The following is a 23,987-nucleotide window of genomic DNA, read 5'->3' as shown; positions in this document are numbered from 1 at the left end:
AAATAAACCAATAAAAGATAGGTGAGCTGAAACAGTTTTGGAAATGAAATAAAAAGCAAAAAACAAAACCTAACTTAAAAAAAAAACACAGCACAAATATGGATATTTACTGGATATAAAACAAAAATGGTGATTTTTGCCAAATGTTACACTTTCATTATGGTGGGTTTTAGCACCCTTTTTTTTCTCTGGCCCAAGCCTCACATTGGAATCATTCTGCTCCTACTGCACCTGGAAAGGTCTCATAATAATAGAAACGGGTGAGGGGGCCTAGGAACTCCCAGTCCTCAAAAGAAACCGAATTAGTGGTACCAGCACACGTCACTTTTCTAAAATAAGGCCGGGTTTACAATGGTGCAACAAGCGCTTTGACATTGGGAGGTTATGTCGCATGACATGTGAAAAATCAATGTTTCCCTATGGGAGCTGTCTTAACTGGTGCGGCACAATTCGGTCCGACTTTGAAAATGCTCCCTGTACTACTTTGGTCCAACTTTGATCCTACTTCAGCCCATTGAATATTATTGAAGTCGGATGAAATTCGGATTGCCATCTTGCTTGATCCGACTTTGGCATGCAACTTGTGCGCTGATGATCTTGAGGGGGAACTCCATGCCAAATAAAAAAAAAAAAAAAAAAAAAAAAAAAAAAAACTGCACGGGTTCCCCTTCCAAGAACATACCAGACCCTTGCCCAGCCATGTAGCCCGGCTGGTCAGGAAAGGGAGTGGGGACGAGCCCTGCGGCCCCCCCACCCCAAAGCACCTTGTCCCCATGTTGATGAGGACAAGGGCCTCTTCCCAACAACCCTGGCCGTTGGCTGTCAGGGGTCTGCGGGCGGGGGGGGGGGGGGGGGGGGGGACGGGGGGGGTGTTTCGGAATCCGTAAGCTGCCTTTAATAAGAGGGCCCCAGATCCCAGGCCCCCGCCCTATGTGAGTGAATATGAATTGTACCCCTACCCATTAACCTGGGGGGAAAAAAAGTGTAAAAACAAAAAACACGAACACACACTAGACAGGGTTTTAAAGAAATGTTATTATTTATCTTCTGCTCTTTTGCTAGTGTTGGCCCAGTCTTCTCCGTCGTCTTCTTCCCTCCGGTCTTCTTCCGATGTTGACAAGACTCTCTCTCCCAATGTAATGCCGAGTGCGCATTGTGCAACAACTTATAAAAAGGCACGGGGCGTGGCCACCGGGTGATGTCATCCGGTGACCTCGCCCCATCATGCCCTGGGCGGTGTCATAAGGGGCCCCATGCCTATATAAGTAATTGCGCACACAGCATTACATCAGGAGAGAGTGACGTGTCAACATCGGAAGAGGCTGGAGAGAGCGGAGAAGGCAGAAGAGACCCCCGGAGCTGCCTAATAAAATTACCTTAAAGACCTGTCTAGTGTGTTTTTTTATTGACACTTTTCCCCCCCAGGTGAATGGGTAGGGGTACGATGTACCCCATACTTATTCACATAGGGTGGGGGGGCCAGGATCTGGGGCCCCTTATTAAAGGGGGCTCCCGAATTCCGATAAGCCTCCCACCCACAGATCCCAACAACTAACGGCCACTGTTGTTGGGAAGAGGCTCTTGTCCTCATCAACATGGGGACAAGGTGCTTTGGGGTGGGGGGGCCGCAGGGCTCATCCCCACCCCCTTTCCTGACCGGCCCAAAGCACTCCCCCCCCCCAATGTTGAGGGCATGCGGCCCGCTACAGCGCTCTCTCGTCCCCACCCCCCTTCCTGACCGGCCTGCTTGCTCAGATAAGGGTCTGGTATGGATTTTGGGGGGACCCCCACGCAGGTTTTTCGCCGTAGGGGTTCCACTTAAAATCCATATCAGACTGAAGGGCCTGGTATGCTCTTGGAGGGGGACCCATGCTGGTTTTTTTATTTAAAAATTGGCGTGGAGTTCCCCCTCAAGATTCATACCAAACACATTGAAGTTGGATGTGTCTCAGACTTCAAGTCGCACGGCAAAGTCAGATCCAAAGTAGGATGAGTGTCGTGTCGCACCAGTGTAAACCTGACCTAAGGATCCATATTCTGGTGTGCTTCCTTTCTGAAATGAGCCTATATTTTTACATTGAGCTTAAAGTGCATCTATGCTTACAAAAACAAAACACTAATATTGTAAGCGTACATGTAGGTTATCAAAAGCATTTACGTTCTGCCACATCGTTAAAGGCAGTTAGTTTGCTACTGCTTGTTATATACCTCTCATTCCCAGCCAAATGTCAGTCAGACTATTCAGTCCACAAGCCATAAAAGGGAGGGAAAAGGTCACAACAATAAACATTAAAAAAGCAGAGGGTCACATACCATCATATAATATAGTAATATTAGATAGAGATATCTCCTATCTATCTCATCTATCTATATATATATATATATAGAGATACACACACACACACAGTACAGTATACGCACATATACAGTATATGGTTATTAAGTCCACCTACTACATATTTTCTAGCTAGGTTTAAACAGAGGCAGAATTTAAATTTATACTAGATCTTCATTGGGGTTTGACACTTTAAAAAGGAAGTTCTCACCACCAGCCAAGCAAAAACACACTGTTCTGCAATGAGCTAGATTTCCTGGTCCCTCTCTTCAGGGGGGTTTTGCCTTTGTGCAGCAACCCCCATTAAATTCCCTATAGGACTGTTATCCTTATTGAACGAGTTTTACTTCCTAAAAATGCAACCCCACCTGATACATAAAATGACTGCCAAAGCCACAGAACTTCTCCAGAAATGTCCATCTCTTAGGCCCCTTTCACACTAACGTGCCGTTCAGGCCCGCCTGTCAGTTTTTCAGGCGGACCTGAACGGGTGCTCCATAGAGCTCTATGGAGCGTCGGATGTCAGCGGTGACATGTCCGCTGACATCCGACCCGCTCCGATCCGAAAAAGTGTAACGGAGGAAAAAGCTATTTTTCCATCCGTCTGCGGATCGGATCGGGTGACGACGGGCACTGCGGTCCGTCGTCATCCGATCTCCCATAGGGGAGAGCGGCGCTGTGACAGGTCCGTCCCTGCACAGTGTGCGGAGACAGACCTGTCATCTCCCTGCTCAGCGGGGATCGGCGGAGTGATCCCCGCTGAGCAAACGGACATCCACGGGGCGGATCAGAACTGATCCGCCCCGTGTGAAAGGACCCTTAATCGATTCGCTGCCATTTCCAATATTTTTTTCCTTAGTATTAAACTGAGAATGATTACCCAATAACAGCAAAAAGACCACTCCACTCATTAATTATGAAGCATCACTGTGTGTTGTTCCTGTTGGAGATGCTTTCCTTTACCTGCTGTTGTACCACTAGGACATGAAGTGAGGAGAATCTCTCCATAATACAGACACAGAAAGCAATAATAGGACTGAGTAGAGTAGAACCTCTGCCAGATATTTTTTACTATCAGTGTCTCCGTTAAAGAGACTCTGTGGCCAACTTAAGAAAACTGCAGGTAAATGCAAAGAAAAATCAAGTATTCAATGTACAGATTGCCTGAAATGCTGAACTTTTTGCTAAATTATCGCTTGAAAGATTCCCATTCTACAGGCCCGGTTTCCCTTCTACAATATTCACCACCCTTACAAACTATGGGCTCATTGAAGCTCCTATAAGTGGAGAAACGGGAGAAGGATCTTCCTAGAAATAGCCAACAATAGAACAAAATCGAAGTTGCTACAGCAAAATGCTCATTCAACATACTATCTCAAAAAACCCTTACAAAGCACTTCTCATGACCCCTGACTGCATCGCTAAATTTGTCTTTGACCTACTTTTGAGGTTTTGGAGGAGTGTGGTGCTCTAATACACATATGATGGCAATGCCTTAAAGTGAATGTAAACCAGATTCATTCAAATTTGACCTAGGCACAACTATCTCTAGTGTTTACTTATCTCTCTCCAAAGCACTAAGTCCCATGTCTTTCCGTGGGTTTGTGCCTCTGTTATCAGCATGATAACGTCTGACAAGTTCCCTGAGACAAGAGATAAAAGCAGCCTGAAATGTGTCAGGGGTGAATGCTATAAATAGATTAGCAGAGAGCTTGTCTTGTCACAGCACAGCTCTGAAAGTATCTTCGTCAATCTGCCTACTCGGAGGGGTGGGGGTGGGTGTGCCTATCCTCCAATCAGCTGTCACACAGTGTAAGCCAAGACTACACTCCTACTGCTGAATGAAGAAGTAAAAATTCTAACACGATGTAAGAATTCTAAAGAATATAGCAAGCTGAAGACAGCAGATATACACATAAAACTTATGGAGGGAGATTTGTTTCATCCCTGTGTATCATGCGAGGCTGTTCACTTCACTTGGTATAGGAAAGGGTTTATATCCATTTTAAGGACTGTTGATTCTGGATACAATTTAATTCTGAACCCCTGGGAAGAATTGCTACACATGCCTGTCTCTGACCTTCCTAGGCCCTAAAGGAAACAAATGAAACTAGCTTTTTATCGACTTGCAGGTGATCTGTTAGCACTTGCTAACAAATTTGACAACTTCCAGAAGAGTCAATTCCCTAGCATAGGCCCATCCCTCCTTGCAAGTCATTACCCTCTGCTCTTCCAGGAAAGTCTAATTATGTTCTTCCCCTCCCTCCCTAACCATTTGTGCAGCAGCCAAAGCAGGAGCGAAGGGCAACAGAGTCTTGGCTCCCAATCTGTGGCCAGCAGCCAACAATGAGAGCATTGTTTTGTAAAGGTGCAGTGGTCTCCTGCAGTCTTTTCTAACATGTCTCCAGTCTGTAGGGGTATCCTGAAACATATGTCCAACCTTCAGCCACACCTAAAGCATGTCTCTGACAAACTTCTGTAGCACTACATATAATGAATATTGTGTGGCTGCAGTTGTGGTACCTCATATTTAGTAAGTTAACAACTACTGTAATAGTGTTACTTGAGTGACAGCTCTGAGACTGCTTGGGTAACTAACATCACATCCAAGATAGCAGCAACCAGCAGCTGTCTCAGGGTTTTTAGACATCTACACATGGGAGACTTTTACAGGTAACACATTACATGTACATAAAATATTATGAGATGTGCAACTGCTTACAGACCGCCTTACAGCAGATATACTGCTACAGAATGGCCCCCTGTGATTCTGCATTCCTGCCAAGGGGGCATGCGCGTGCCGCTTCTGCTGTGACTATTCAGAGCAGCAGCTGATCTGCAGGTGCTGGGCACTGGATGTCTGCCGACAGCCCGACACCCACCGATCATCAGGCAGAGATTCGGAAAGGAGATCAGATGTAAACAGGGCAGATCTCCATTCTGACAGGAGAGAGGAGATGGTATCCATCACTTCCCCGAGTAAAAACAGTACACAGTTTACACAAAAACACTGGTTAGGCACACAGTTAACCTTTTGATTTCCCTAGATGTTTAACCTCTTCCCAGCCACTGTAATTAGTACACAGAGAGTGTATATTGTTAGCACTGATCACTGTATTAGGGTCACTGGTTCCCACAAAGTGTCAGATAGCGTGCACCGCAAGCCGACGATTGCCGCCATTACTAGCATAAATAAAAAATTATATTATAATATATATATTTTATTTTTTATTTTTTTTGCTTCTAGCACTAAAAAATTACAAAAGTGAGTACACCCCTCACATTTTTCTAAATATTTATTATATCTTTTCAAGGGACAACACTGAAGAAATTACACTTTGCTACAATGTAAAGTAGTGATTGTACACCTTATACAACAGTGTCAATTTGCTGTCCACTCAAAATAACTCAACAGACTGCCATTAATGTCTAAACCGCTGGCAACAAAAGTGAGCATACCCTTATGACTTATTAGTCATGTGACTAGTTAGTGTTACACGGTCTCGGGTATGAATGGGGAGCAGATACTGTATGTACAGCATTGCATGACTGTGTGATTGTCAGTTAAAAAACTTTTTATTATTGTTAAAAATTATAAAATGTTCACCAAGGCATACAGCAGTCAATTGATCATCATGCAGAGACTTGTATTAAAAAACTGACAGTACCTGGAGGCTGGAGCCGCATGGACGACACAGGGGCTTAGGGAAACCCAACACAAAGCCATTGGACAAAGAATAAGAATACATGAGCACCGCTTGTGGGGGGCCCGTCCAGGACCCTAAGGCCAAGGGTCCAATGAAGGGGCAACTAAACTGCAGGCACTGGAACTGTTGGGGCCAGTATACAGCGGCCGCTCGCACTTTGTACACAGCCCGAATGTGATGTTACAGCCTGGCGGATGCCAGCCAAGGGAATCTGAAGAGTATGGGCAAACCCTGTTGCTGGGCCAATTGGGAACTGCAGATGTCAAACATCGCCAACTGGAGACATGCCCCTTCTTCTGATTATCATCACTTCTGGGGTTCATACACAGTGTGATCGGCCGCTGTATACTGGCCCCAACAGTTCCTGTGCCTGCAGTTTGGTTCCCCCTTCATTAGGGTCCTGGACGGGCCCCCTACCAGCGGTGCTGCTGTGTTCTTTGTCCAACGGCTTTGTGTGGGGTTTCCCTAAGCCCCTGTGTCATGGGGCGGCACAGTGGTGTAGTGGTTAGCACTCTCACCTAGCAGTAAGAAGCGTCGCTGGTTCGAATTCCAACCACGACACTTCCTGCTGGAGTTTGCATGTTCTCCCTGTGCCTGAGTGGGTTTCCTCTGGGTACTCCGGTTTCCTCCCACACTCCAAAGACATGCAGGTAGGTTAATTGGCCTCTGTCCAAAATTGGCCCTAGTATATGAATGGGGACTGAGTGAGGGATAGGGACAATTGTAGACACTCACTCAGGTTGAACTGGATGGACTGGTGTCTTTATTCAACCTAACTAACTATGAAACTATCCATGCAGCTCTAGCCTCCAGGTACTTTTGATTTTTTAATCCAAGTCTCTGCATGACAATCAATTGACGCTGTATGCCTTGAACATTTTATTCTTTTTTTTAACAACGATAAAAAGTTTTTACTTTGCCTCTGAGGGTCCTATTTATGTCTGCTGATCCGCTCTGTTCACCCCTTTGATTATATACACAAGAAAGGAAGGGACATATCTTTGCCAGCAAAATGGACTGTAGTAAAGTGCCTGTGGGGAGCAAATCCTCAATTAGGTTCCTGAAATGAATAGAAAGGCAAAAAAACTGCATAAATACACTATTTTCTTGTATGGCTTTTTCTGTAATATATTGAGAATTGGCAATCCCAGTAACAGTGTACCAGGTTTACAGGGTGGCCAGTTTCAGCTGTGTCTTTCATTGCTATGTAGACAACAGCACTGTACTGTTGTCTAAACCTTGATAACATGCATGCTGTTGGGAAATCAAGTCACGTCAGAACTTGTTATATCATGATTTCTCCTCTACTCAGTCTGCACAGTAACTGGAGGAGGTCAGTCTGACAAGCACCCAAGTCAATGAAAGGAAACGAAAATACAAAAGAATGTCAGTTACATCTCTTGGAAGAATTTACAGAAAATACCTCTGGTAATTCTAGTATTTACAATACTGAAGCTAGAAAGGCAACCTTCAAGCCTAGTTTATACAAAATCTGGGGAATTCATAAAGAGTGTCTAGGGCACATTTTAAAGTTGTGTTGTGCATCCATACGACAAATGTCACTGACTGACCCAAATCAATGTACCTGTTGGAAACACAAACAATTTGGGGGGGGAAGTACCAACATTTGTCGTGCTGATACCAGAGAAATCACGCACACGCCATCTTCTGGGCAGCTGAACTCCCTCCCTGCCATTACAGCTACTGGACTGTGCAGTGACTGAGGAATTTTGTAGTTGTGTGGATGGCACCTTGTGACTGGCAGCAGGCAGATTCCATAGCCAATAGACAGCCTTTACACATTGTAGCAGATATAGATTGGCTTAATAGAAAAACAGTCCAGCAAGGATAAGATATATCCCTCTCTCGTCAGCTCCCCACCTGCTGCCGATCCTCCCCAGGAAACTCGCCTGCTCTTTGAGAAAGACCTATTGGATGCAACACGTCAGTAGGCAAGACTGTGATGTCACCATGCAGGCAGGACTCTTGGGAGGATCGGCAGCTACCTGAGAGCTCACGGAAGAGTGATAGGTATTATCCTGCCTGGACTGTTTTTATATGAAGACAAAGCTCGTCTGTTATGGGGCTGTTATGTTTTTTTAAATCATTTTGCTACCAATATATTTGAAAAACCATTGCTGCAACAATGTGTTTCCCGTATTCTTTTTCAGACATCCTCATTGCTCCTTTGCATTACTTCTAAATCTGTAATGCTGAGGGTGTGCCTTCTACTTTGTATTTTTTATAAGCCTGTTTTTACTAATTTATTTTAAACACTAGAATTTAGACAACTACCGTAAGTTTTAATTTGGATACTTTAGGCCTATTGCTCAGTTTAATAAAATAACTAATGCACTTGTTTAATTCATCTTTAAAAACACTCTGACTTAGCTTGTGTCCTCTTTGCTGCAAATATAGGATACCATTTAGTGTAAGCTTATTGAAGTTAACTTTTTTTTTTTTCTATAGAGTTCTTGTCATACCAACACGCTTCTCTTTCCTGTAACTTATGGGAAATGCGATTACACCATGATCACTACTACCCAAGTTGTGTCTAACCCACACATCTGCAATAAGCTCTATATTGTTTGAAATGAATAGATCCAACAGAGCATTTTCCCTTGTTGGGGTTTCCATTATCTGTTACAGAAAATAGTTCGGCATTAGGTTTAAAGCCCACTTTCACCTTCTGAACATGTTACACCAGTATTTAGGGTTTATCCTTCCTGTGAAAGCAGGTGGGGATTCATCTCCCCCGCAGCCTTTGCCACGTTTTAAAAATGGCCCAGCTGCGCGGGCAGAGATCTGTGAATAAACTACAAGTTCCACCTGCCACTATGGCAGATGCCTTGTAGTTCTCAATTAACTGAGCGTGCTGGTCAGCACCCTCGCAGTTCACTGACACTTCCTGCGGAGGTACAGGCAGAGAGCTGTTAGCAATGTCTGCAAAAGCCAGATACTGCACCCACGATCTGCTGATCGAGAGTGGAATGCTTTGCAGGCTCCAGTTTTAAAAAAAAAATATTAAATGCACATTGTTTACTAAAGTCTGGGCACTCCTGGCCATATTACTACTTTCCACTTACAAAATGTACTAATATAAAAAAAAAAAAAAAAAAAAAAAACACCACATAAAAAAAAACAAAAAACATATATTTGCAAATATTACCTTACGGTTACATTTATTTTCATCACCTTTAAAACAAAAAAACAAAAACATATGTCTACCATGTGCAAAAGTGTAGACGTCCTTTCACAAGTAATAAACACTGTTTTTACAAGGTCCCATTAGTTAGTAGTTGCCACCTGTTAACAATTACAGAACCTAATAAAATCCTTGACATTCCAAACTTTCAGCTGTTACTCAACAACCATGGGCCAAACTAAGCAACAGAGGGAATCTGAAAATAAAGCCAAACGTTAGCCATAAAGATTGCAAAAAGTTTCCGGCTTACAATTTTCACTGTCTGTAATGGCTTCATGAAATGGCAGTTAGGGGGAACGGTGGAATTTAAGGCAAACATTTCACAAAGGAGTGCTTGTATGATGTGCAGAAAGGCAAATGCAGACTCTCATTTGACATCAAAGGACATGTAGGAACGACTGACATAGGAGTGATGTTGCACATGTTGTACCCCTCTATGGTGTAGTGTTGTACAAATAAGATCCACATTGTAAAGTCATCAGGAAGAAGCCTTACCTGCAACCTCATCACACATATCAACATCTGAGGTATGCAAAACAGAATCTACACAAACAAAAGGCATTTTCTGAAAAAGTGCTGTAAATAAAAGGAGAAAGGGTCCTTAAAGAGGAAGTAAACCCTGATGAGTTTACTTCCTCTTTCATTCCCTGTAAAGGCAAAGCATAATGGACTACTATGCATCGCATAGTAGTCCATTATGTGTCACTTACCTGACACAGGAGCCAGCGAAGTCGCCGCTGTCCCCTGTAGTTCCGAGCGTCCATCTTCTTGGTGGGTCTCCGTGGGTCTTGCTGCTCTGGGTCTGTGATTCGCCGGAGCAGCGATGACATCACTCCCGCACGGGAGCCGAGACTTGCGGCATTGCCGTCATCGATGATGCCCCGCTCAGTGCGCCTGCGTGCCGCTGTCTACGGCGCATGTGCCGCAGATAGCGGTGCCCGTCTTCGGGCAAATATCTCCTAAACCGTATAGGTTTGGGAGATATTTCTTGGACCTACAGGTAAGCCTTAATCTAGGCTTACCTGTAGGTCAAAGTGGTTTGTAAGGGTTTACAACCACTTTAATGTTAAAGGCTAAGTTCACCTTTGGAATATGTTACATGTTCAACCATATTCCAGCTCCAGTCCTCCTTCTCCCTATACCCTCCTCCCTGTGACAGCAGGCAGGGATTCTCTCTCCGTACGCACTGTCACTTTTAAAAAAACGCACGGCTTTGTGGGACTCCACCCACACAGCTGCGTCTTTCATTCACAAATCCCTGGCAGAAGGACTTGTAGTTTCAATGAGCGCTCTTGTAGTTCATTGACATGTCCTCTGGCTTTCAAACTGAATCCCATACAGAGGTACGGACTGAAAGCCAAAAGGACGTGTCTGCAGGAGCCCACATTGTACTCAAGATCTACTGATCGCGATGCTTTCCAGGCTCCTCCAGGAAAAAATAAAAATAAACGTACCTTTTTTCTGAATAAATATATGCATTTATTACTCTCTCTATAAAGGCGAAGTTAGCCTTTAAAAACACAAGAGTAACTAAGTGAAGATGGTATGCAAGGTGCAGAATTTAAGAATATTAATCTTCAACAAAGCATTTAGAACTCACATTTGGTCTGCTTATATTGTTCTTTTCTTAGTCTCCCTCATTAACATTCTAATGACATTTTTAAATAAAACCTGCTTTTAATCCATAACTAGTAATGCGATCATTGGTTTTCTGTGCTTCTCTGTGCATTACAGGCAAATCATGGGGCTGGTAGAAGGTACTGGCAGGGGTCTGTATATAGCTTTCTGTAAGCCCCTGTACACACGGTCGGACATTCCAACCACAAAATCCATCAGATTATTTCAAACGGATTTTGTCCGAAACTGGTGTTGCATACACATGGTTGGACAAAGTTGTCCGAAAATCCGATTGTTCGTAACATGATGACGTTCATGCGTTATGCCGGAACTACGTTGAGGCTAGTAGCCAATAGCTTTGGTCTGGTAATTTGATCAGAGCACACGTGGCACTTTGTCCGACTGGAATTCTCTGCAAACGATCGGATCATGTTGTCGGAAAATTTTATATCCAGTTCTCAAACTTAGTTGGTCGGACATTCCGACAGAAAACGTCCGATGGAGCCCACACACGGTCGGATTATCCGACAAAAAGGGTCCGATCGGACATTTTCCATCGGAATGTCCTACCGTGTGTACGGGGGCTAAAACATCAAAGAACCCAGCCTCTGTACACTGTTCAAGAGCCCTTAACCCAGATTCAAGCAGTGGGCAGGTTCCTGGTAGGCGTTATGAAGGGAGGAGGTCAGTCTGGAGCTTGCGTTCTTAGGCAAGCTGCATTTACAGCAGAGACTAGCTCTATCAGACTTGTTTCAGCTTGTAATGCACACAATAAAGTGCTCACAGTGTGAAGTGGAATCAGAGCAAGCAATTTCAGTATAATAGAGGAGCATGTAAAATAGTGCAAGACTGAAGGTATGGCTGGAGTTCAGTTTTAAAATGGTTGCAAACCCTGTCCTATACCCAATGAAGTAAAAAGCCTCAGATGATACACAAAAATGAAGCAAATCTCCCTACATACATTTTACTGGTATATTTGCTGTCTTTCCCTTTCTACACTAAAAAGTGCAGATTGTGTTAGAAATCTCTCTCTCTCAGCAGGGGGAGGGGAGTCTGGGCTTACACTGAGAGCCAACTGGATGAAGGCACACACCCCCCTCCACACAGGCAGAAGAATGAAGGAACATTCTCCCTCTCCACAAATTTTCAGCTGCTGTTATCTCATGTGTCAGAGAATCTGACTGAAGCGACTCTGCTGATAACAGAGGAACGGAGCAGCAGAAAGACATGGCACTTAGAGCTTTGGAGAGAGATAAACGCTACATTATATATATGTGCCTAGCTCAAAGTTCATGAATGGGGTTTACAACCACTTTAAAAATACATGTAAACCCAGATATTTTATTTCTTCTTTGATAGGTTGGGGGGGGATTGTAACTATTGTGCTTTTTGCCATTTGTGTCTTATTAGGCAGATTTCCTTTGACTTTATGTACTGCAGGCTCAACAGGAAGAAAGAAAATACATCTTTCCAATGTGAGGGGAATCCCTTCCTAGACAACCGTCACAGGAACAAGGTTCCCAGTTGGAAGATTTCCTCTCTATTCATGCTCTGGTGGCACAACATTTTGGATTTACTCACTTTCATATGTGGTGAAATTCGTGATCAGGACAAATGCTGCATACACACAAACGGAATTTCGGCCAGGACAAAAAAAAAAAAAAAAAAAGACAGGTGAGGGTTTTTCCAATGGAAAATGTGACCATATGTATGCTCCATCGGTCTTTTGCTGGCGGAATTCCAGCCAGCAAAAGATTGAGAGCATGCCCTCAAATTTTTCAGTCGGGAAAAGTTCCAAATCTGAAAATGCGATCGTTTGCAGCAATTCCGACGAGCAAAATTCCTACGCATGCTCGGAAGCATTGAACTTCATTTTCTCAGCTCGTCTTAGTGTTGTGCGTCACTGCGTTCTTGATGGTCGTAAATTTCAGCTAACTTTTGCGTGATGCTTATACTGTTTATGCAAGGCAACCTTGAGCGGAATCCCATCGGAAAAGTCGTCAATATATTTTTCCAACGATAAATCGGATCGCGTGTACGCGTTAAAAGAGTAAATCCTCCAAATGGGACACAGAAAGCAATATAAACCTGAAAGTGGTTCTAACCCATGACGTGTGCCCCCTCCCCCCAAAAAAAATAGCATTTAGTTAATCTTTAACAGAACAAATCAGAGAAAACTGTAATTAACAAATATGAACATGCTTACATCCCTGAATACATTTGCACTGGGAGAGAAAAACAAATAGTGGTTTAAAAGAAAGGAGAACGACATTTCAACGTACTTGTTCATTGACTTTTGCATGGGAAGGTCCATGATGAATGAGAAGTCGTACAATTTGAGAATCTCCCTTCCATGCTGCTAGATGCAGAGGAAAACAACCTTTACAGTCTGCAATGTTTGTCACAGCCTCATTCCTCAAAAGGACTTCCACAACATCCCTGATGGAATATAATTTGTCACAGCATTAGGCGATGTACAACATGCAAATATCATACAGAAACTCATGTCAGTCAGTCTGGTACTTACCATTGAGATATATACTGTACATATCACTAACTTTGCAACAATAAATATAAGTCTGAAACAAACAAGAGACAAAAGCTGGGCACAGCAGTTATCAGATAGGTGAGGGCCTACTTATAACACAAATCAATTGGAGTGTTTAGATTATAGCTGTCCAACAGACTGCTCTCGAGTTGAACAACCCTGATGCAGAATACAAGCAGGGTGCAGAGTGCTCCCCACCCTATTCCTTATCCTATGCTACCACACATCCCTGACTGTCCAACTGGTTATGTGCCCTTTACTGTGCATGCTTGCCATGGACTCCAGAAGGACTAGAACTCCCAGTGTTCTCTGGGGCAGATGAGGCACTTACAGAGTATGGTGGTAGCTGGGGGTCTCTAGGACATGTCCTCTGGGCAGCTACAGGTTTTCCTGACCATGGCTTCTGCGGAGAACCTGGAAAATCCGAAGCACAGCCACTCTCGACTCTTTCTGATCAGATTATGTGAAAGCAATCGACACAGCAAAGTGAGAGCTTGGGCAGTGGGGGGCAAACTACAGTGGGACTTGTTTGTAGAAAGGTATTTTTAGTATAGGAGAAGTGAAAGGTATAGGATGATCAGCACTGACAAAGTAAAATGGGTCACTTAGCTGGCAGCATCTAGGTACAATATCAGTGTCACCACAAAAGTAGAGGAAAGGTAGGCAGCAGTGAGTTGTGGTGCCAGTGTCACATAAATCAGGGGTTGACAAATTTGCTTGGAATCTAGGAGCCAGCTAAAAAAGTTAGGAGCCAGGTCCGTGACGGCGATCTGGACCTGTCCCTGGCCTGACATGGAGACGAGTGAGGGGAAGATAGCCCCCAGCCCCCCACCTGTCTCCAAGTCATTGCCCATAGCTCTTAGAGGGACATTTTTAAATTGCATTTTAGTGTAAATATGAGATGTGAGGTCTCTCTGACCCCAGATCTCATATATAAGAGGACCTGTCATGCTTTTTTCTATTACAAGGGATTTTTACATTCCTTGTAATAGGAATAAAAGTGACACACATTTTTTTTTTTTTAAAAGAACAGTGAAAAAAATAAAAGTTAAAATAAGAAAAAAAAAATGTTTTAAATGCGTCCTGTCTCGCCAAGCTTGCGTGCAGAAGCGAACGCATATATGAAAGCGTTGTGTTCAAACCACACATGTGAGGTATCGTTGCGATCGGTAGAGTAAGAGCAATAATTCTAGCCTCAGACCTCCTCTGTAACTCAAAACGTGCAACCTGTAGAATTTTTTAAACGTCGCCTATGGAGATTTTAAAGGGTAAAAGTTTGTCGCCATTCCATGAGCGGGCGCAATTTTGAAGCGTGACAAGTTGGGTATCAATTTACTCGGCGTAACATTATCTTTCACAATATAAAAAAAAAAAAATGGGCTAACTTTACTGTTGTCTTTTTTTTTTTTTTATTAAATAAAAATTTTTTCCCCAAAAAAAGTGCGCTTGTAAGTCCGCTGTGCAAATACAGTGTGACAGACAGTATTGCAACGACCACCATTTTACTCTCTAGGGTGTTAGAATAAATAAAAAAAAATATATATATATATATATATATTTTTTTTTTTTTTTTGTTGGTTGTAATTCCAACGGCCACCACAAGAGGGCGCCAGATTCCAGAAGGAACCATAGGATCACAGAAGGCCTCAAAGCCGGGGGCTCAATTACCGGCCGCCTGCGGCGCGGCCCGACGCAATCGCGCGCGCGCGGGGGGGGGGGGGTCCATGGAGACGGGATACCCCCAGCTATGCTGCCCCAGGCGCAAGGTCGCTGATTCTAGTCGCCAATGCGACCTGGCGACCGGGTTTTGTCGAGCACTGACATAAATGGTGTAAAGATGACAGCCAGCTGCAGTGCCAGAGTCACTGGAATATTGGGAAAGTGGCAATCAAGTCAGTGAGTTGATGTGGGTTGTTATCGATACTGTCACCGTCATCAGTGGAGGGGTATTTATTACTGCTGTCAATGGTCACTCATAACAGTAGAGAGGGGTTTTTATTGCTGTCGCCAAGACCAATGTCTGCATTAAAAAGCCTGGTTTTGCCGTGCCTGTGGAAACTCATCGCTTCCATACAGGTTGGTGTGTGAAGGGAAAATAGTGGTGGTGCAAAAGTGAGAGAAGACGCCACTTAGCATGGAACTTTCAAAAGAGGGTTAACACTGTTATGTGCATGTCCTTTCTTGGTTTTATTATAAAATACATATAGTGAGGGAAAAAAGTATTTGATCCCCTGCTGATTTTGTACGTTTGCCCACTGACAAAGAAACGATCAGTTTATAATTTTAATAGTAGGTTTATTTTAACAGTGAGAGACAGAACAAAAAAATCCAGAACAACATTTCAAAAAGTTATACATTGATTTGCATTTTAATGAGTGATATAAGTATTTGACCACTTCGCAAAACATGACTTAGTATTTGGTGGCAAAACCCTTGTTGGCAATCACAGAGGTCAGACATTTCTTGTAGTTGGCCACCAGGTTTGCACACATCTCAGGAGAGATTTTGTCCCACTCCTATTTGCAGATGCTCTTCAAGTCATTAAGGTTTTGAGGCCGATGTTTGGTAACAAACCTTCAGCTCCCTCCACATATTTTCTTTGGGATCAAGGTCTGGAGACTGGCTGGGCCACTCCAGGGCCTTAATGTGCTTCTTCTTGCTCCACTCCTTTCTTGCTTTGGCCACGTGTTTTGGGTCACTGTCAGGCTGGAATACCCAGCCACGACCCATTTGCAATGCCCTAGCTAAGGGAAGGAGGTTCTCACCCAAAATTTGATGGTACATGGTCCCATACATCTTCCCTTCGATGCATTTAAGTTGTCCTGTCCCCTTAGCAGAAAAGCACCCCAAAGCAGAATGTTTCCACCTCCATGTTTGACAGTGTTCTTGAGGTCATAGGCAGCATTCCTCCTCCAAACACAGCGAGTTGAGTTGATGCCAAAGAGCTTGATTTTGGTCTCATCTGACCACAACATTTTCACCTAGTTCTCCTCTCAATCATTCAGATGTTCATTAGCAAACTTCAGACGGGTCTGTACATGCGTTTTCTTGAGCAGGGGATCTTGCGAGCGTTGGAGGATTTCAGTCCTTCACGGCGTAGTGTGTTATCAATTGTTTTCTTGGGGACTATGGTCCCAGCTGCCTTGAGATCATTGACAAGATCCACCCGTGTAGTTCTGGGCTGATTCCTCACCGGTCTCATGATTATTGAAACTCCATGAGGCGAGATCTTGCATAGAGCCCCAGACCAAGGGAGATTGACAGCAACTAATCGCACCAACTGCTATCACCCTTGCACCAAGCTGTTTGACAATGGTCTTGAAGCCCATTCCAGCCTTGTGTAGGTCTACAATCTTGTCCCTAACATCCTTGGGCAGTTCTTTGGTCTTAGCCATGGTGGAGAGATTGGAATGTGATTGATTGCTTCTGCAGACAGGTGTCTTTTATACAGGTAACAAGCCGAGATTAGTAGCACTCTCTTTACATACTTATATAGTTGGTGAGGTTGAAAAACATACAAGTCCAACCTATGTGTGTGATTTTAAGAGTGCTCCTAATCTCAGCTTGTTACCTCTATAGAAGACACTTGGGAGCCAGAAATCTTATTGATAGGGGATAAATACTTATTTCACTCATTAAAATGCAAATCAATTCATAACTTTTTAGAAAATGCCTTTTTTTTTATTTATTTTTTTTTATATTTTTGTTGTTATTCTGGCTCTCACAGTTAAAATAAACCGACCATTAAAATTAGAGACTGATACAAAATCAGCAGGAGATCAAATCATTTTCCCCTCACTGTAAGATCGCTGGCAAATATTTTTGAAATGGAGGGGGGGGGGGGGAATAAAAATGGTTGATTTAGGCGTGGCCTTTCACTGGACTTGTAGAGACATTCACAGCATTGTGCCTGTATGTTGGGTTAAATAACGGATGAAGACAACTGGCAAGGGATGCAATGATCGTATCTAGCTGGTATGGAGGCAGGTACACCATTTGTAGAACGTAGTTTGGCGTTAAATATTCTCTTGCAATACACATGCATGCGTTACTTTTATTTTTATATATCTGTCCAATCAGACTAGGGGCAGCTTCACCCTGATCCACTGCGCTTTGGCCACAGTGCAGTGTACCTGTGGTTTTCATGTGGGTTAGCTTTGCTTTCCTGTAGACTTCTATTGCGTCTTTCAGTTTATGTGCATTTTCTGAAAGCGCATGAAAATGCGCAGCTAACCATCACAAAAAACGCAGGCACATCCCACTGCACCCGCACTGTGGCCAAAGCACAGCGGGGCAGTGTGAACACTCCCTATAACATCTGTAACCAGCTTTAAGGACTGGCTAGTTGATGACAATCGCTCAATTTGCTGTTTTCAGTCAGGTCAGCTGGCAATCCCATGTCTGTAGTTGTTCACAGAGCCCGTATACTGTAATGCCCTGTACACACGACCGTCAGAATAAACTCTGAAGGTTTTTCCGATGGAGTTCCACTGAAACTGTCGTGCGTACACACGATCACACTTTGGTCACACTTTGCGTACACAGCATCAAGAATGCTGTGTCGTACAACATGTACGACGGGACTAGAAAAAGGAAGTGCAACAGCCAGTAGCCAATAGCTTCCATCTCGTACTTGCTTCAGAGCATGCGTCATTTTTGGTACATCAGAACAGCATACAGACGAGCGGTTTTCCCGATAGGAATTGGTTCCGTCTGAAATATTTAGAACATGTTCTATAGGTCCGTCAGAATTTTTGATGTAAAAAAATCAGATGGGGCATACACACGATCGGAATATATGATGAAAAGGTCCTGTTGGACATTCCGCTCATGTGTACACGGCATAAGGCTACAGTCACATCAGCAGGTAAGGCCAATGTGAATTGTAGTGTCAGTTCCTGTTGCGGTTTTCAGTGGGTAGGTGTGGTCCACGGCGCTTGCAGCTCTTCACAGCCAGTGATTACCTGCAGTGATTGTTGCTGGATGCACACAAAGTGCGTCCAGCAGCAATCACCACAGCTAATCACTGGCTGTGCAGTCAGCCACAAATATCTGAGGCCACCAGAAACCTGTCATTCTAGTGGCATGGGCGCAGCATAAGCGGTTGCAGGGGTCACAATCGCAACCCCAACCCTAGCTCCAGGGGGCCCCTGCAGCCTCCCTGTCATATTATCATATCCTCCACAAAATACAGCTCCGATCTGCCCTAGGGCCCCACAGCCACGCTCCAGTACTGGGCTTCTACTTTGCCTCCCACAGTCCATACTCCTCTGTTCCCATTGGCTGGGGAGTAGCTGTGAGCCATTTTCTGAATGGAGAGGAGCACGAGGTGAGACTAGTCCAGGATGGAGAAGTATCTGTGCTGCTGGCAACATGGAATGGTAACCCAGCTCAGCTAGGCAAGAGGAGAGTGATGTCTACTTACCCCACTTTCCTGACAACTGGGGAATGTACATACACCTCCAGGAGGTGACCTTCCCCCAACACCTGCCAACACTGACAGAGAAACCTTCAGAAATCGCTTCAATTCCCTTAACACCTCCTAGGAGGGCCCCTGAAGGGCTACACGCTCCAGATTTTGTGTCACATGGCTTGTTGCCGCCCCCCCAAGCCCCCTGACCACCCTGCATGCTATGCCTGGCTGCTGAGCTCCTTTGCCATTACAGCACTCTATAGTGTTCCTCCTCCACAGGGCAGAAATCACATTCCTTTACAATACAGCCAGTTAGCCATGATCTGCACAGGGTGTATCTGCCTACTACAACTACACTGCCATCCCGACCAGAGAATTTCACAGGTCAGAAGGGCAACATAAAAGCCAAATACATCCTGTGAAGACTGACAGACTGTGTGTAAATGAATGTGATTTCAGCCCTGTGCAGGGGGGGGGGGGGGGGGAGGAGGGTGGGTGGGTGGGCTGTATACAGTGCTGGGATGGGAAAGGAGCTCTGCCAAGTGACCTGCCAGGGGTCCCTGTCCTCTGATTCTCCAGCAGTGATCCCTGTCTATCTGCACGCATGTTGGAAGTAGTGGGGGGGGGGGTGGGGGGGAGGTCAACTTTTGCATCGGGGCCCACAAGCATCAAACTACTCCTCTGGCCGGCAACCACACCTAGCCGCTGAAGGAACCTCAGATTCCTGCTGCTACTATTCGCACTGGCCCTAATCGCTAGTGTGAATGTAGCCTTAAAAAGGAACATCATCTCAAAACGCGGTAAGGTTTCCTTTTGAGCTCTAGCACTTCCATTATATGTGATTTGTAATGTGGAAATTTCAAGCACTTACTTGTGTCCATTAAGAGAGGCGTGATGTAAAGGGGTGTATCCTGAGCTATCAACACAATTCACATTGGGGCCACGCCAGATACTGTAGAAATATAATTAGGAGAAAGACTTGCATTATTATTAATTCACACATTTTGGTCAGCTACTGTAATAAACATAACTGTATTAGATTTAGAGGCTTGTTCTAATGTTTATTTACTTGCCAAAGCCATTAACATTTTATTGGAATACATTTAAAGAAAAAAAAAAAATAGATGTCACTAAGCCACTGAATAAACGTTATATTCATTATGGGAAAAATAGTATTCTACATATTAAACGCGCAATTTCATTGTTTGATTTTGATTTGGGGGGGGGGGGGGGAATCTTGTTATTTATTTTACTTTATGAAATTACAAACCTTTGCATGTATAACATGCCTTGTTAGAACAGTGCATCAATATACCTTATGTATTTTTTTCTAACTTTTTTTTGGGGGAAAAATAAAATTATATTTGCAAAAATGTCAATTTCATAAATTTAAAGTTGGCCAATTGGCAGATTACAATGAAGCAGTAAGCATGTTTCGCCTAGATATTGATCTGCCCACACAAAATATACAAATGATAATAAGTTATTTTGGAATCACAAAACAGGTGCAGGTTACAAATATTCCACAAGTGCAAAGCTGAAATGAAAGAAAAATAAATATTAATGAAAAATGACGAATAAACTGCCCAACAATAAATCCCCTGGCCCTGATGGCTTCACAGGAGAATATTTTAATACCTTTAAAGATATACTAGCACCAAATTTAGTGTAAATATTTAACCGGGCTGCCTCCTCATCCTCATTTCTTCCCGAGATGCTTAAAACAATGATCATAGCACTACCGAAGCCAGGGAAGGAACCCAACACCCCACAAAACTTTCGCCCAATCTCATTACTGAACAACGATCTGAAAATCTATGTCAAATTGAAAGCCAGCAGACTGGTAGGAATCCTTCCCTCGTTGATCCATCCGGATCAGTCTGGATTCACTAAGGGCAAGCAAAACGGCAGACGCTACCAGGCGCCTCATCAATATCGTCCATCTAGCTAATAAAATGTAAACGCCTTCTCTGCTCCTCACTGTGGACACAGGCGTTTGATAGAATCCATTGGGACTACCTAGCGATGGTCCTGGATTCCTGGATTTGGATTCCAGGGCCAGATGCTCAGCACTATTATGCATCACAGGTATTTCTTCAGGAGGCAGAATGCATACCATTAGGCTGTTCGCTGACGATATCATTCGGATGATCTCCGATGTGGTGACTTCCCTGGCTTCAATACAACAAACATTACAATGGTTTAATGCTGTATCCTATTATAAGGTTAACGAGAGTAAATCATACCTTTTGGGGATAGGGTTATCCAAATCAGTGAAACAATATATCAGCTCTACCTTCCCCTATGCATGGAAAGAAAAAGGCATAGAATATCTTGGTATCATACTCACTCCCAAGGTATCAGCCCAAGCCAAGGAAAACTATACCCCATTTATGAAGGCCTTAAGATATAATTAGAGAGACTACAGAAGTTTGAGCTCACAAGGTCAGGCAGACTGGCTGCATTTAAAATGCAGATTCGTCCCCCATTCTTATACTTATTCAGAACATTAACTAAATTGGTTCTAGGGCTGCAACTAACGATTATTTTCAGAATTGATTAGTTGGCCGATTATTGTTTCGATTAATAACCTTTAAAAAAAAAAAAAAAAAAGAAGAAGAAGTGGGTCAAAATTGATGTTCTTTTTTTAACCACAGTGACGGGAAAATTTGGAAATAGAAAACTTCTTAGTCAAAAGAATTTTCAGACCGTGTATGTGGTTTTCATTCAGAAATTAATCATTTTAAAAACAAGTGAAAATTTCAAACAAAATTCTTTCATTCGGCGAACGTACAATGATTTTTCATCTTAATATTCTCATCTGAAAATTGATCGGTGTGGCCAACATAAGGCTCGGTATACACCTATGCAGTTTGCTTTTGATCTGTTTCTGCAGTGCTTTTTGCTGTACGTTTTGATTTTTGCGCACGTGATTTTACTGCAATTTGCATTTTTTTTAGGCAGATTCAAAAACAAAAATTGCTGCAAAAATGCTTTATATGCTTTTCTGCAGCTTCTCCATTGAAGTATATTGAACCAATAAGGCAACGCTTTGCGTTAAAAGTCCCTGACCCTTTCAGATGTAAAATGCATAGATGTGAACCAGGTCCAAGACGTTTAGTAACATAATGGAGTTAACGAAAACTAAAATTAGCCCTTTATAGAAAAAAAAAAAAAAAGAAGTAGATAATCACTACTGTAAGGGGTTCATTTTTTTACTGTAGAACTGTGAAATTAATATTTACAGTAGTGATTATTTGCTCTTTGTGTACTATAAAGGGTTCTTTTTTTTTTTTTTTTTTTAGCCCCATTATGTTACTGGCCGATTAATTGATTATGAAAATAGTAATCGATTAATTTCATAATCGATTAGTTGTCGATTGATTAGTTGTTTCAGCCCTAATTGGTTCCTAGATCCTTTTTCCAGCAGGCACAATCCGAACTAAAAAGATATAGTAGGGCACACGCTGTTGGAAGACTACCATGCAGCAACTATATTAGCTCAGTTAAAAAGACTGGTTTCCCAGGGGCAACACAAGCTTATGGGAGAGCTAGAGAAATTTCAAGTCCCTGGGAGGAACCTATACAATTACTTAATAACAAACCCTTTCCGCACATCCAATCCACCCATGACTTCACCCACTACACAAGCATCCATCGAAGCTTCTAAATACTTACTTAGATCGATAACTTCTGCCGACTCCTACATTCCCATTACGTTTCCTATCACAGCATTGACACTATTGATACCAGATATAGCATTATATACTTTGTGTACCACCAAGGACCTTCTCTTCGAAGATCTGTATGTGGGGCCAGCACTGAAGACGTTCAGAGCACAACTTATCAATACATGCAGATAGCTCAAATGCTAAACAAACAAGGTGGTAGACTTGTTGCCCACTTGCCCTGGCAAGTTGCTTTGTATTATAACTCTGAAAACTCTAAAAACTCTAAAAACTCTAAAAACTCTAAAAACTCTAAAAACTCTAAAAACTCTAAAAACTCTAAAAACTCTAAAAACTCTAAAAACTCTAAAAACTCTAAAAACTCTAAAAACTCTAAAAACTCTAAAAACTCTAAAAACTCTAAAAACTCTAAAAACTCTAAAAACTCTAAAAACTCTAAAAACTCTAAAAACTCTAAAAACTCTAAAAACTCTAAAAACTCTAAAAACTCTAAAAACTCTAAAAACTCTAAAAACTCTAAAAACTTAAGAGAATTTCATCATTCTACAGACATACCAAGAACAAACAGTCCTTCAGCAAGATCACTACTATAGAGGCCTGGGAAAGAGACTTGGGGGGGGGGGGGGGGGGTATACAGAGTACCAGCGGAGGAAACCACCAGAAGCGTTAATCTATGGGAGCTGTACCATAAGATTCTAATGCGCTGGTAATCTCACACTGCATTGAATTTCAAAATTCGTACCTGGAGTACCTTCAGAGTACTGGAGGAAATGCGGCAAGCAGGGCACTCCCATGCACATACTATAGTCGTGCCCGCTCATTGGAGGCAGGTATTTCAAATACTAGAGTTACAGGCATTAAAGTTAGGCACACTCTGGGCATGGCACTTCTAGCATTAGGGATAGACACGATTCCGGCCCAGTGGAGAATGTTGGCGTCCCATGTACTAATGGCAGCCAGACTCACCATAGTACGACACTGGATGGACACTGACCCACGGAATATAAGAGAAACCCTACAGGCTACGAATACGCACAGCTCATATGAGGTACAATTTGCTCGCACTCACAGCATAGGCAATCACCAAAAGACTACTCGAAGTTAGAATCGCCGGCAGGCATGGTATCCGCTAGTGGATCGCAGGCAGACAAGTGATTAGAAAAGGTCACCCATGAATAGGGGAAGGTGGGCTGGGTTGGAATGAGCTGAAATATGATATAATATTGTAGGATGGCTGGGCAACGGATATACGTTTCTATTGTTAAATTGTTTCTATTGTTAAGTTTTTTACTGGTTACCAATCTTTCTTCAAACACGGCCATCACTGAGCATGCTGGGTACATATCAAAGCTGGAAAATCAAGTTGGCCCTTTCGGTCACCATAAAGCTCAAGAGAGTTCTGCAACTTCAACAGCTGACTTAAATCCGACGGGCGGGAGTGCTTTTATCTCCCATATGGGCACACATGCGGCC

At 43.2% G+C, this 23,987-nt stretch overlaps 1 protein-coding gene across 1 annotated transcript in view; it reads right to left on the bottom strand.

Moving 5' to 3' along the window:
- The window catches only part of ANKS1A (ankyrin repeat and sterile alpha motif domain containing 1A), a 171,607-nt gene that overhangs the window by 125,264 nt on the left and 22,356 nt on the right, over nucleotides 1-23,987 (bottom strand). The window contains 3 exon segments of the mRNA XM_077484450.1: nucleotides 8,526-8,682; nucleotides 13,147-13,303; nucleotides 19,697-19,777. Coding sequence (XP_077340576.1) covers nucleotides 8,526-8,682; nucleotides 13,147-13,303; nucleotides 19,697-19,777 — 395 coding nt within the window.

Source organism: Lithobates pipiens, unplaced genomic scaffold, assembly GCF_037356315.1.
Source record: "Lithobates pipiens isolate NorthernLeopardFrog02 unplaced genomic scaffold, aLitPip1_a1.2 Scaffold_16, whole genome shotgun sequence".
NCBI lineage: Eukaryota > Metazoa > Chordata > Amphibia > Anura > Ranidae > Lithobates > Lithobates pipiens.
Note: the sequence above shows the minus strand (reverse complement) of the source record. Positions and strands in the feature narration are given on the sequence as shown.